Consider the following 13,214-nt stretch of genomic DNA (forward strand, 5'->3'; position numbering starts at 1 on the left):
ATAGAGTATTTCTTCTGCTTGACAAAGCCTAAATATCTTTCATGCAGGATTCATATAATCAAATCTCAAACTCCATCTCCCTGGTGTGTTTCTCTTGGATGGAACTTTTATCTGAAATGATAAAAAAAAGTATGCAGGCTGCAGTAAAGAATGAATTACTTAGCCTCTCTTAATGTCATATTTGTCCCATTTTAAATTGCATTGTTGAAACATGAGATTTCTACGTTTTTAATAACCTGAGAACTCTTTAAATGTGGTTTTATTTATTGTGCTGGGCTGATTGATTGTTGCAACAATTCAAATAATATAAAATACTTAATAATGAACCGAATTTCTCAGTTAATAATGATTGACTAGATGACTTTCATAAAGCGATACACTAACAAAGATAAAAATGAAACCAGCAGGGACGTGCTGCATTCACGGACTCTACACTGTAGGACAACATAAAAGATATATCTGTTGACTTGTTTTACAGTTTCAGAAAATTGTTTCGTGATACGTTGGTGGGACTAATTGGTGGTCTAAAAAGCAGAACCAGTAACTAAAATTTACGGGTGTCCATCTTTACGTATCTTATTATTTGTTACGAAAACACAAGCGAGCTCAGATACTCTGATGTCGGACCTTCCACACAGCCCGTGAACGCACACAGACAGGAAGTAGACTATACAACATAAATATTTGAATACATGTCTTATTGAGTTAAAGAAGTTCAAGAAAAGTGGAAGGGGAATTTTCTAGTTTGCATAGATTTTTTTTTTTTTTTTTTTTTACTTTAGGCAACTCTATGGCTGTTTATCTGAAAGCAGTGTTTGGTCACGTGATTAAAGGTTAAAAGTTTCGCGCGGAGCAAAAATGGCGAGCGAGATGACACCTCCAGCACCGGACTCTGTTCAATGTCCGGTTTGTTTTAAGGACTTCACGCCCTCCTCCATCAACGGACACCTCGACGTGTGTCTGCTGAGCCCCACTGCGGACAGCGTACCGCCAACAACAACAAACGAGAGTGAACCTCCTTTGAAGAGATCTCGGATTAGTAACGAGGCTGTGTCACCTCGCCCCGGTGTCAACGGACCCATGACCAACTCACCCCCTTCTTCGTCCTCTTCCTCCGCCACAGTGTCTGCTACACCTGTACCGTCATCATCTTCTTCTTCTTCTCCTGTATTTTCTCTGTTTCAGGCCAACAAGAGTAAACAAACCAAACACAATGATGTTTCAGCTGTCAACAAGGGAATCAAACGTAATTTACAGATCGACTCTGAAGAGCCTGAATCAGCAGGTAAAGAACATCAGAAGAATGTGAGGGCTTCAAATAAGATCCCTCCGCGGAGCCTCCTAACGATGGACAAGCCTTTAGCGGAGACGCTGAGACCACAAACACTTCAGGAGTACTTTGGACAGAATAAAGTTGTAGGCCAGGAAACTCTCTTCCGCTCACTTCTGGACTCCCAGGAAATACCATCTCTGATCCTGTGGGGACCACCGGGATGTGGAAAGGTGGGGCTGTCAAATATGACTGAGAAAAGGCCTACTTTCTCACATAACTAACTTTATTTATGCAGCGACCTGCTTAAAAAAATTACACGATGACAAAACATTTTCTAATCTAGGGTTGTTTTCACAGCACTCAAAAGTATACCTATTTCTTTGGGCTCTATTATAAATCGAAAATATATGTTCATACTGTTTATGTGTAAGCCTATTAACAGATAATGTGCAGAACAAATCAGCCATGGCTGAGGTTTAACTGTCTTACTCATCCCTCTTTTTGGACTGGACAAAGCGAGACTTGCATCCATTAAAGGATGAAGTCATCACCTCTCTCTGGCTGTCATGCTGGCGCTCTCAAGTGTTACTCATCCCTCCACCTGAATACACCATGTTAATGACTTCTTAGGCACGCCAAGCTTCCCATACTTCCACTTTGTCAACATGCTTCGGGAACAATCTAACTCTTTGACTCCCTCGGTCAGTTGTCTGAAAGCATTCGGGTCTCACAATTCAAGAATTATTTTTGGAGCTTGTTAGGATTTACAGTGAACGTGTGTTATTGAAAGGCTTCAATCAGAGTTAGGTGGATTACACGATATTACATGTGTTTACTTAAGGTTACTGTATATGTGGTTGTCTGTTGTCTTTCAGACCACTCTGGCTCACATAATTGCCAGCAGCAGTAAAAAGAAGGGGACAGCCCGTTTTGTGACTCTCTCTGCCACCAGCGCCTCTGTCAGTGATGTTAGAGAGCTGATCAAGCAAGCACAGAATGAGCTACGACTGTGCAAGAGGAAGACGATCCTGTTCATTGATGAAATTCACCGCTTCAACAAATCTCAACAGGTGGAGTATTGAACCAGAGAGATGTGCTCTGCTAAGTTTGTGCTGTGATCAACAACTCAAGAAAAGCGTTTGCTAACCTCTCGTTTCCTTTTGTCCGTATGGATGTTGATCTGCAGGACACCTTCCTTCCTCATGTGGAATGTGGGAGCGTCATTCTGATCGGGGCGACCACAGAAAATCCCTCCTTCCAGGTGAACGCTGCCTTGCTGAGCAGGTGCAGGGTGCTGGTTCTGGAGAGGCTCTCTGTGGAGGCGATGGGATCGATCCTGGACAGGGCTGTAGATACACTGGGGATCAGAGTGCAGGGAAGACGTACTGAAAATACAGACCAATCAGATGAACATGGGTAAGTTCTGCCCTGGGACTCTTCTCCGTCTGCTGTTGACTTCCGAGGAATGCATTGATCATTGTTGGAGCTTCAGTAATCCCTTTAGCTCTGCTCTATAGAGCCAGAACAGTTTCATAATGAATAAATACACACAGAAATAATAAATGCACAAATAAGGGCACATGTATTTGGGAGTTGTATATAAATATGACTCGATACACAAATGCATTTTCAATGCACACACAAATGTTTCAATTCATATATAAATACAAAAACATAATAATATATAAAAATAAGATTTGTAAACACATTTGCGATGATTCACAAATGTACAAATCTAAAATACATTTTTGGAAGTTGTTACATTTATATATGAATAGTCAAACGTGCATTTGTCTCTGTGCTTTTAATTTGTAAACCTCCCTGCATTTGTGTGTGGAGTTTTGAGACTCATCTAGCAACTCCGATCCACAAATGCATTTTTTTCTAAAAGGGGGTCGTCTGCAGCCAATCAGGTGTCTCACTCCTTGACAGCCAATCACGAGTGGCTCCCCGCCAGGTTTTTTTTAAACTGACGTCATTACAGAGCTCAATCCTGATTATCACTGCCGCCGAGGAGACGGGAAATAACACATATATATATATATGGGGAAACCCATATACACATAGGGACTACCCTAACCCTATACGTATATTATGTGTATGGTTTTTCCCACAGATATGTTTTTTTCCGTCTCCTCGGCGGCAGTGATAATCAGGATTGCGCACCATAGACATACCGGTAATAGACTGGTGTAGTTTTGAGTCCTAAAACCAGGAAGTGAGTTAGCATTTTAGCGCCATGGGTTCCTAACTCCAAAAGTCAATGAGGATTTTGAATGGATTTGTGTTTAGATGCCTGAAATAAGGTTTGTGGTTAACACAAGCTGAAGAGATGTAGACGTTTTGTTAGACAAGATAAACTACGTTAGCTAAGACCCCACTTGTAAATTTTAAAGTTTTTACGCTAAAATGCTAACTCACTTCCTGGTTTTAGGACTCAAAACTACACCAGTCTATAACCTTGTCATGCTGCCATGAATGTAGTTTATATATTCAAAAATACAAATTACAAGACTGAACAACATCTGCATTAACATTATAAACATTATAACAATGACTTAAGTTAGTTTTGCGAAGAAGGCATGTCATTGGCAGTGGATTGTGGGATATGTAGTTCCTTGACTGTAGATGAAATTTATGTACACTCTATTATACCTTTGCCTTCGTTTATGATGTTTTGGTGCCTAATTAAATGTATTCAATGAGGAAGTTTTAAAAAGTGGGCAGTCACTGTTGAGCTCAAAAAATTAGGATGTATTAGGATGACATATTAAGATTTAGGCCATTTTGGACAGATTCCTAAAGAGCAATAAAAAATAAAAACAATCTCTCTCTTTCTCTCTCTCTTATCACTCTTTTCTTTCTCATCACTAAATATTTTCCATCTGTCCGTCCTATTTACAGCCTGGTTCCGAAAAACCAAATAGTTGTGATTAGCTCATGTCTCCATCGACACACACTGTTTTTTTGGAGTATTCAAACAAAGCTGAGACTCCAAAGATGTTTTCTGAAAAAATGTACACATAAATGTAAAAACCTTCCGGTTCACAGCTTTGTTTTGTTCAAAATGCATTTAGAGACTTTGGTCTATTGAAATATAATATGAAATATCTTATTTTAATTATTAATCAAACTTTTATTGAAATTTGTGCCAAATCTTTAATTAAGTCCGAATTTACGTGTGGGAATCAACCGGAGCGTCCCGGAGAAAAAAACCCACGCAGACCCAGTGTGGACACGTCAAGTTCTGACGGGCAGAAACCAGCCGGCTTCAGACTGTCACGACTCTACATGTCCCCACTGTGACTGCTTGGCCTCTTACAGCTGGTGTGTTTGGGGAGGGGGAGGGTGGGGATATGATGGAGAGGCTGGGGTGATCACATATGGAGCAGCATCTGTTTTTTTCTGATGCTTGTATTGGCGGCGACAACTTGGTGTGAAGGCCTTCTTGATCGTTCTCCATGTAGAGATCTTCTCCTGCTCACACAATTGTTCCTCCTCTGCTGCCGGTTTAGCGGACAGCTCAAGACTCTCTTCAGGTTGAAGCCTGATCACCTCCAATTCTTTCTGGAGGCTCTCAGCCCTCAACCACTGGGCCTCCTCTTGTTTTTGGAGGTCCTCCACCGTCTTCTGCAGCTTCTCGATGGTTGCCTCTTGTGCTGCCGGTTTGGAGGACAGCTCAAGAGTCTTCTCATATTGAAGCCTGATCACCTCCAATTCTTTCTGGAGGCTCTCAGCCCTCAACCACTGGGCCTCCTCTTGTTTTTGGAGGTCCTCCACCGTCTTCTGCAGCTTCTCGTTGGTCGCCTCTTGTGCTGCCAGTTTGGAGGACAGCTCCTGACACCTGCTCGTCATTTCCTCCAGCTGGTTCTTTAAGGTCAGAGTTTGCTCCGAGGTCTTGATGCCGCTGCTGAAGGATTCTTGCAGTTTTGGGCCACTTGAGTCTTTCTCCTGGAGTGCAGAGATGATGAGCTCCTCCTTGGTTTTAGAAGAGTAATCAAGCGTGTCTGGTTGTCTCTCGGAGGACAAATTCATGTGGTTCATTTCGTCTTTTAGTGTCTTGTTCTCTTTTTCACACTCAAGCCTCTTAGCTTTCTCTAACTTCAAATTTTCTTCCAACAACTTGATGATCTGCAGGTTTTTTGCTGACCCGGTTCTGTTCAGATCTTTCTCCCTTTTCAGATGGAGTTCCAGACGATTCAGTTCGATCTTCAGGTCTGCGACCGTCTGCCAGTCTGTTGGGTGTCCCTGATTTGATGGACGATGGGGAACACCCTGGTTTTGCCAGTGGGGCTGCCAGCTCCCTCCTTCCCTCCTTTGACGGGAAGTTTGAGCTTCCCTGCGCTGGGATCTGTTGTGCTGCATGACTGTTCGTAGCTGGAACAAGGCCTTGGATGTAGTACTATTTGTGTAGTTGTTGATGAGTCTATTCGACAATGCTGCTTCTCAGAATGAGTCTGTGAGCTGTTAAAGTCTCTGACTGAGTGTGTGAACTGTGTCTCAGAATGAGTACGTGAACTGTGTCTCAGAATGAGTGTGTGAACTGCTCCTCTCAGGCTGGATCCGTGAACTGAACAGGGTTCTGGTCAGAGTTGGTATTTAAGAGATTCTAAATGGCTTTGATGTCACAAGTTCCAGAATTGCTTCGATCTTTTCCTAAACATTCTATCACCATGACAACATAACATAACATTTAAATCAGTGCTGGTTAATTCAACATGGCCGCCCCCAGCATTAACATTAGATATAACCTGACGTTGATGGCTGAAATAACAGGACTTGTACCTCAGTCTTTTGAAGCTTACAAAGGAAACTTCATTGACACTGGTCAACGCTCCATCCTGATTTAACTTGTGTTTCAAGTGCTCAGGTCTACGCAGTGCGAGCAGATTATTGTGAACTTTGGTTGTAGATCGTGAGCGATACAGTCGCACAGTGCGAGATGACGTCGTACAGAGGACGTTCAGTAGCTTTCTCTGAGGACAGTAGGGCTCAACAGTGTGTTACCGGAAGCTAAAATCCTGTTCATTTTCTCCAGAGCCGATTTGATTGTTCGCCATGACGTCATAACCATCACAGCTAGAGTGACCACGAGCTACCCGAGTGTAAAATGACGATTTATGCTCCTGTAGGAGACTCTCATCTGATATCAACCTCGTTTGAAGAAAAAGATTTATTCTCCATATCTGTCGAAAGAACTACACAACCCACGATCATAGAGTGTCACAGCCATAGGCGTCTACGTATATTATGTCTACGTTGCGCACTGTAATGACCATAGATATACAGAACACTAGATAACTCACTCGCGCTGTTCGCCGATGGGGAGCGACGTAGCAACGTGGCGGCCATCTTGGGACAGGCATCTGGCCCCGCTCAGTACATTGATGTTAATGGTCCATGTACTATTTAAATAACCATAACTTGATCAATTTTCAACCGATTTTCAAATGGATTGATTTGTTATAAACGTCACACACGAAGCTGTTAAATATCCCTTTTTGGCTGGGAAACAACCGTTCCTTGATATCCAAAACTTGACAAGACTTGGTCAGAGATGTGTATTTCTGCATACTCAATGCATCATTTTAACCATGATCTTTCATGAATATAAACAGATAGCTACACAAGGCATTTATATTAAATCATTATTTCTAACATTTAATTGTCCCAGGTATGTAACCTCTAGTATAATTATAACTAAATACATAACAGAAATATAGCCTCTGTATTTATTTTAGATGTACACATCGGTATTATGTTACCGCTGGGTGGAGCAGAGAAGGAACAGTATTTGTTTCTAATAGCTTTACTGAAATAAAAACAATTCACAGAGATATTGAATAATGTACAATCCATTAGGTTTTTTTTTTTTCAGTATCCAACCACATGTCCATGTTGTCCTGCCGACTCCCTAAAGTAAACAAACAAAACATAATTCCAATAATAATAATAATAATGTGAATAACAGCCAACAATGCACAGATACACCTGTAACTATTTATTTAGCCTGACACTAACTGCATTGTATTTTCTTCAGGTCCAGCTGAAACATGTAGACAACAGATTAAAGATCTTTAATTAAAGTTACCTCAGCTGACCTCAGACTTACATCTATGTAAACTGTCAACTTTATAATGTAACAAGGTGCACCCACGGGAGCCTCTAAGCCAAGTTGGAATACAACAACATCCACAGAGACAGTCAGACAGACATCAATGAGGTTGTATAAAAACGTTATTGGTTTTGTATTAGTCGATAAATTAAACTTGATTGTTGTCTCAGCCGTGATAACTTGCACAAATAGGCTGGAAAACAACTATGTTTCACAATTAAGTTGTTTTTCAAAAACAAAAGCGGCAATTTCAACATGTACAAACATCACGTGTTATACCCACGTATAATACGGTTTGTAATAAAGCAAACCGTTTTTAAATCCATCAGTATTTCATGGAAATAAGCTTACCTTCCGTCTGCGCCCATAGAGCACAGCACGTCGATAGCCTGACCCAAGATGGCCGCCACGTTGCTACGTCGGAGAATCCCGCATGAGTCGTCTAGTGTTGTTATATATCTATGTAATGACGTCAGTTTAAAAAAAAAAAAAACTTGGATAGATTTATTTTCGCTTCCTGCTACATACACACAAATACACACGACACTACAAACACTTCAGCTGTTTGTTTGATGGTATTTTTCAGCTTGACAGGGAAAACTTCACACTGTCAGGGACGTGTGGCGACTCAGGAAGATTTCCTTTATTTAACACAAACATTTCAAATGACTCCAATCATAGATATGTTTATATTTGTTCTGAAATACGTTACCATTACCACGTTATCATCTCCACAATAACTGTTTTGCCTTTTTATTCCCGAGTTTTCACCTTCTTACATCGTCCCTTATACATGCTTTTCTTTTCGTAGGTCAAACATTTTCATTGAACAAAAAGCCCTGGACACCATCGCCTTTCTTTGTGATGGGGATGCGAGAGTCGGGCTCAACAGTCTGCAGCTGGCTGTTCAGGCTCAGGTGGGCTTGGCCCGGCCCGACGATGGTTCTCAGGAAGTACTGGTGAAGGAGGATCACATCAAAGAAGCTCTTCAGAGGTCCCATATTCTCTATGACAAAGCAGGTGAGCCCAGATCGACATGTGTTCAAGCTTTTACCGACCAAAGTGAGGCCTTCCAAATCAGGACGCCCTAAGATTTCCAACAAAAACTACCAGCAAGTTCTGAAGCTCGGCACCTTAACTTAATCAGTGAAAACAAACGCTGAATATGAATAATGAGCTCCTTTAGTCAGAACACATGTTTGTTGTGTTTGCGCTTCAGTGCACACATCATGTCGGTGTAGCCCCTCTCATAATAATTCATGAAACCAGGACGGTATAAATCAATGTTTGTTTTACTCGCTCCAGTGTCTACATACTGTACATTTCAGATGATTCACACTCTGCCACCTGAGCCACCTCCCTGAGTACCCATGGATAGCTGACACTCTCCTCTTCATCCTACATAATACTCAATTAGTCCTTCATGCCATCCTGTTACATAACTCGTCAGCTGTCCCAAAAGACTGAGATTTACTGTCCCTCCAATGGAGACACTGTTCTTCCCCTCCTCATAGTGTAATACCGTCTGATCTTTGTAAAGATGAGCGTTTTAAAACCACATGAACGGCAACTTGTGACGTGTTGTAACCAAACAGGTGAAGAGCATTACAACTGTATCTCAGCGTTGCACAAGTCGATGAGAGGCTCCCACGAGAATGCGTCTTTGTACTGGCTGGGCCGCATGCTGGAGGGCGGCGAGGACCCTCTCTACGTGGCTCGCAGACTCGTCCGTTTTGCCAGCGAGGATGTGGGTGAGTCAAAGAGTGAATGCGATTCTCCCAGCCTTTTTAACATAACTGCATTTTGACATCCCGCTCAACATGTACACCAGCAACTCCTTATGAAAATCGTGACCTAAATTTTGAGTATTTTTTTCAATCAACCACATTTATTGAATGAAAAGGCGCGCCATTTTGAGCTCTGACGGTACGAAACATGTGATGGAATAATGAGAAGGAACAAAACCAACATGTTTTAAGAGCGCTTTATAAACTTTTTGGACAAAAAAAAATGTTCATTCACGTTCTCGACGGCTGAGCGACCGTCTTCTAGGTCCCAGTCCACCAGTTGAGAACCACTGGTTTAGAAGATGTCAGTAGGTTTGTAAATGTGTGCTCCTGCTTCATGATTGGGATGGTTGCTACATTTTGAAAGTATCCTAATACTGCATGGAGCAGTGAAACATGTTCTTATTTAAAGTAAAGCAGTGTTTAATATTGTTTGAAATTCAAATCAAAGTCGAGGCACTTGTGCTCGTACATTAGCAGCTGCTGTGTTCTTATCGTGATTATTTTGGCCCTTTGTCACTTAAGTCTTCTAGTGTGAGGAAAACGCCTTCTTCGAATGAAATGACCAAGGCGCTTAGTTCAACAAGGAAAGAAAATGCTGATAAAATAAAAGTGCATGCAGGGAAGAGCGAGAGAAGACCCTGATGTACGTACTTAGTCTGACTAGCTGACCTTGTCTCATGTCTCGTGTTTCTCTCAGGTATGGCTGATCCTTCTGCACTTCCTCAGGCTGTGTCTGCTTTCCAGGCCTGTCACTTTATCGGCATGCCTGAATGTGAGGTACGCATCCCTGAAGAGATCTGAGTCTTCCAGTCAGACAACCGTCAATCGTTGCATCACAGTGGTTTTTCTCTCTTTCCTATCAGGTGATCTTGGCTCAGTGTGTCGTCTACTTGGCAAGGGCACCCAAGTCAGTGGATATCTACAAGGCCTATAATAACGTGAAGGCCTGTGTAAGGAACCACAAAGGCCCCCTGCCTTCCGTCCCTTTGCACCTTCGCAACGCCCCCACCAGGCTGATGAAACAACTGGGCTACGCTAAAGGCTACAAATACAACCCGGCCTTCGGAGGCCCTGTGGAGCAAGAGTACTTACCTGAGGAGCTGCGGGATGTAAACTTCTTCACTTGGACACCTTCGGGCCCCTGAGGACAGGTGATAATGACCCAAACAGCTTGCTGCAAGAGGCTAAAACTAAGGCTGTTAATGATCCCAAACATTGGGTGCTTTTCAAATTCTCATTCAATTTCTTTTTTTCCACCTATCAGATAGGTTTAAAAAAAAAAAAAGAATTAATTTCACATTTATCTGTGAACATAACCTTCATGTTACGTTCAAAGAGTCTCTTTTGTATCTGAATCACAAACTCGATACAGTTATGCATGCATGTCCTTTACAAGACATTCAGTTAAGAAAATAACTAAACATACAGATAATAATATTCACTGTGTGCCTTTCGAGTTCCAAAACACATATTGAAATGTTTACCATGTTAAATATGTTTTTTTTTTTTACAAATGGTCTGTCTTTCTTAAACCAATTAAAATGTTTTTGTCTTTCATATTGAAATCTGTATATAATTAAATGAAATACAACACAAATATAAGTTGAACTTTCAACACTGTTTAATGATCCTTCAGTTCTTCTGTTGTTGTAACTTGTTCAGTTTTGGGCCATTGTCTGAAGGGAAATACAAGAATATTCCGTTTGAATATTTCACAAACATATACGGACTATGTTGCGTCATGTAAAGTTCCCTCACCTCACTGATCCACGGGATGAAAGACGCCACGCGGGTGAACATTGTCGGCTTTTTGGGTGTATTACAGCCTCGTCCATCCACAAAACTTGTCACCCCTTCTACGAACCACTTACCATCTCTGCCCTGACAGTTCAGAGGGCCTCCAGAGTCTCCCTGAAAACAATGTCAGATACAGGAGAAGTCTATAAAAAAAAAAAATGCTCCTTTGAGGAAAAATCATGCAAGTTGTGCGGCTGTTCCTCACATGGCATGCTGACTTGCTCTCTCCTCCCGCACAGACCATTGTCATCTTTGCAGAGCTCCCCCACCAGTCACTCTGACTGCAGGTACTGTGATCCACCACAGGGAGTAAGGCTTGCTGCAGTGTGTTTGCCCGAGGACCACCAGCTACAATAAATGCATTGCACCAACAACCATTTAAATAACCGATTCAGGCCTACTGTCAAACCTTCAGATTTTTACAAAAATGCTCAAGTTGTGTATTTGGATGCTCGGCATGCAGGTCTTACAGTGGAGTCGACCCCAGCCGGTGACATAACAGGGCTGGTTGTGGGTGAGAGTAGCGCCGTGCTGAGGCAGGCAAGCTGGCTGAACCTTGTCATTTATAACTGCACTTTTCTCCAGTTTAAGCAGAGCAATGTCATTCCTACAAACAAACATATCAGCTATTAAATAGTAAATTAGTGGACAAAAAGCCTACTTATTTTTTTACATGTGAAGATGTTTTTATTTACCTATAAGAAATAACTGTGTTTACCCAGCTGCTGCTCAACTAAAGCTCCCAGGGGAGGCACCTTTTTCAAGGACACAACTGTGTTCCTAAGGATGTATTATTACTTACCCACAAGACGCACAGTTGTCGTTCCATTTTGGATGGATGAACATTTTTGACACCATTATAAACTGTTCAGGTCCCTCTTCCTTGATCATGTCATGCTCAGCAAGAACCACCCTGTACGTGTGGAACCTTCATCGGAAAATAAAAATGCCATGTGTTGTGTAAACATCTTACAATGAAATACAAATGACACAACAGGAAGAATGATTAAGGTAAATGTTGCATCTGCTCAGTTCACAAAGGTTCATTCTTGCTTCAATTATGCTATGATTGGATAACTGCACCAGAAAAAAAAACGTTCTTAAAAAATGGTATACCTAAGAATTGAATGCAACAAAATACATGTTTCCTTACGTGATGCAGTGTGCAGCTGTCAAGACCCAGTTTGGAGCGATAAGTGTTCCTCCACAAGTTGGGAAGAAGGACTCTAATGAAATCTGCCATGGCCAGCTGTATGGACGGGCTTCTGCCCCGTTCACAACCCGGCTGGTGTCTGGCTTGATGCTGGGTACACCACATCCAAATACTAACAAAAATGAGACAATGGTAAATGATGTGCATTTAGTGGTGTCATATTCCATACATGTACTAATTCCAAGTTACAAATAAGTGTGTTGAATGCAAACTCACCAGTTGTGACTGCCAGGAGGAGGACAAGTATCCGTTCCATTTCTAATTCATGCACGAGGTCTGGTTTATCTCAAAGAGCTTTTTATTGGCTGCAGTCCAGACAATAGCAGGCACAGTCTGGGAGTTTTCCTCTTAATTTCCAGGTGGCATAAGGCTGTTACCCCACCAGATTATCAGACTGTTTACAATATGTTCAGAATGAAACACCCACATACACGTTTTCACACCTTGTACTTGGGCAACACATTAAATGTTCCCCTTACAATCGTAAAGGAAAATTGCAGTGACATATTGACCCACAACTGTTGACATCTGAAAATAAAAATATTTTTAAAACAGGACATGGTTTAGTTCTTTACAGGAGCTTTAAACTTGAAAGACTGGTTGTTGTAGGCCAGTAGTGACTATTCACCCCTAATTAAAGAAAAAAAACCCCATCTTAACATGATAACATCCATTATCATTTAATGCATGATGGAGCTGTGCAAATTATTAACCCCGTTTATAAAGAGTACATAAAACGGACTGAATGTGAAAGGGGATCTTATTCACATTCAGTCCGTTTTATTTTAAAATTTAAGGGATTTGCCAAAAAAAAGGATTAAAAAGTTTATAAATACAAATTAATGAAACCATGCATCGAAATTGTGAAACTAGAATAATGTTCTATAATATTGTCCATAATAATAGGAAGGTCATTTACCTTTATTTTGGATATGTTATGATTAAATGTTAGAAATGTGCATTAGACGGTTTTGTATTTAATAAGTTTTATCCAATTCTTCCAGTTGCCACCTCATGCCAAAAGGT

The 13,214-nt window shown here is 41.4% G+C and overlaps 2 protein-coding genes across 2 annotated transcripts; one reads left to right on the forward strand and one right to left on the reverse strand.

Annotated features, from left to right (window-relative positions):
- The first annotated feature begins 639 nt into the window (after window positions 1-639).
- wrnip1 (WRN helicase interacting protein 1) lies at window positions 640-10,735 on the forward strand. The gene is made up of 7 exons (XM_079347284.1): window positions 640-1,503; window positions 2,149-2,343; window positions 2,460-2,689; window positions 8,200-8,408; window positions 8,984-9,139; window positions 9,876-9,955; window positions 10,042-10,735. The coding sequence occupies exons 1-7, from the start codon at window positions 859-861 to the stop codon at window positions 10,321-10,323; spliced, it is 1,797 nt and encodes a 598-aa protein (XP_079203410.1). The 5' UTR covers window positions 640-858; the 3' UTR covers window positions 10,324-10,735.
- Window positions 10,736-10,802: 67 nt separating this feature from the next.
- Window positions 10,803-12,594, reverse strand: LOC306826151 (proproteinase E-like). The gene is made up of 6 exons (XM_079347285.1): window positions 12,405-12,594; window positions 12,129-12,300; window positions 11,778-11,903; window positions 11,446-11,582; window positions 11,181-11,323; window positions 10,803-11,089 (listed from the first exon to the last, which is right to left on the reverse strand). The coding sequence occupies exons 1-6, from the start codon at window positions 12,442-12,444 to the stop codon at window positions 10,811-10,813; spliced, it is 897 nt and encodes a 298-aa protein (XP_079203411.1). The 5' UTR covers window positions 12,445-12,594; the 3' UTR covers window positions 10,803-10,810.
- Window positions 12,595-13,214: the final 620 nt, after the last annotated feature.

This window comes from Symphodus melops (genome assembly GCF_947650265.1).
Source record: "Symphodus melops genome assembly, chromosome: 7".
Lineage (NCBI taxonomy): Eukaryota > Metazoa > Chordata > Actinopteri > Labriformes > Labridae > Symphodus > Symphodus melops.

Coding starts and splice junctions, on each gene's coding strand:
- wrnip1 (XM_079347284.1), top strand. CDS start 859: ATGGCGAGCGAGATGACACCTCCAGCACCGGACTCTGTTCAATGTCCG. Junction 2,344..2,459: donor GCTTCAACAAATCTCAACAG/GTGGAGTATTGA, acceptor GTTGATCTGCAG/GACACCTTCCTTCCTCATGT. Junction 9,956..10,041: donor TCGGCATGCCTGAATGTGAG/GTACGCATCCCT, acceptor CTTTCCTATCAG/GTGATCTTGGCTCAGTGTGT.
- LOC306826151 (XM_079347285.1), bottom strand. CDS start 12,444: ATGGAACGGATACTTGTCCTCCTCCTGGCAGTCACAACTG. Junction 12,301..12,404: donor CCTCCTGGCAGTCACAACTG/GTGAGTTTGCAT, acceptor CATTTTTGTTAG/TATTTGGATGTGGTGTACCC. Junction 11,324..11,445: donor CGGCTGGGGTCGACTCCACT/GTAAGACCTGCA, acceptor CATTTATTGTAG/CTGGTGGTCCTCGGGCAAAC.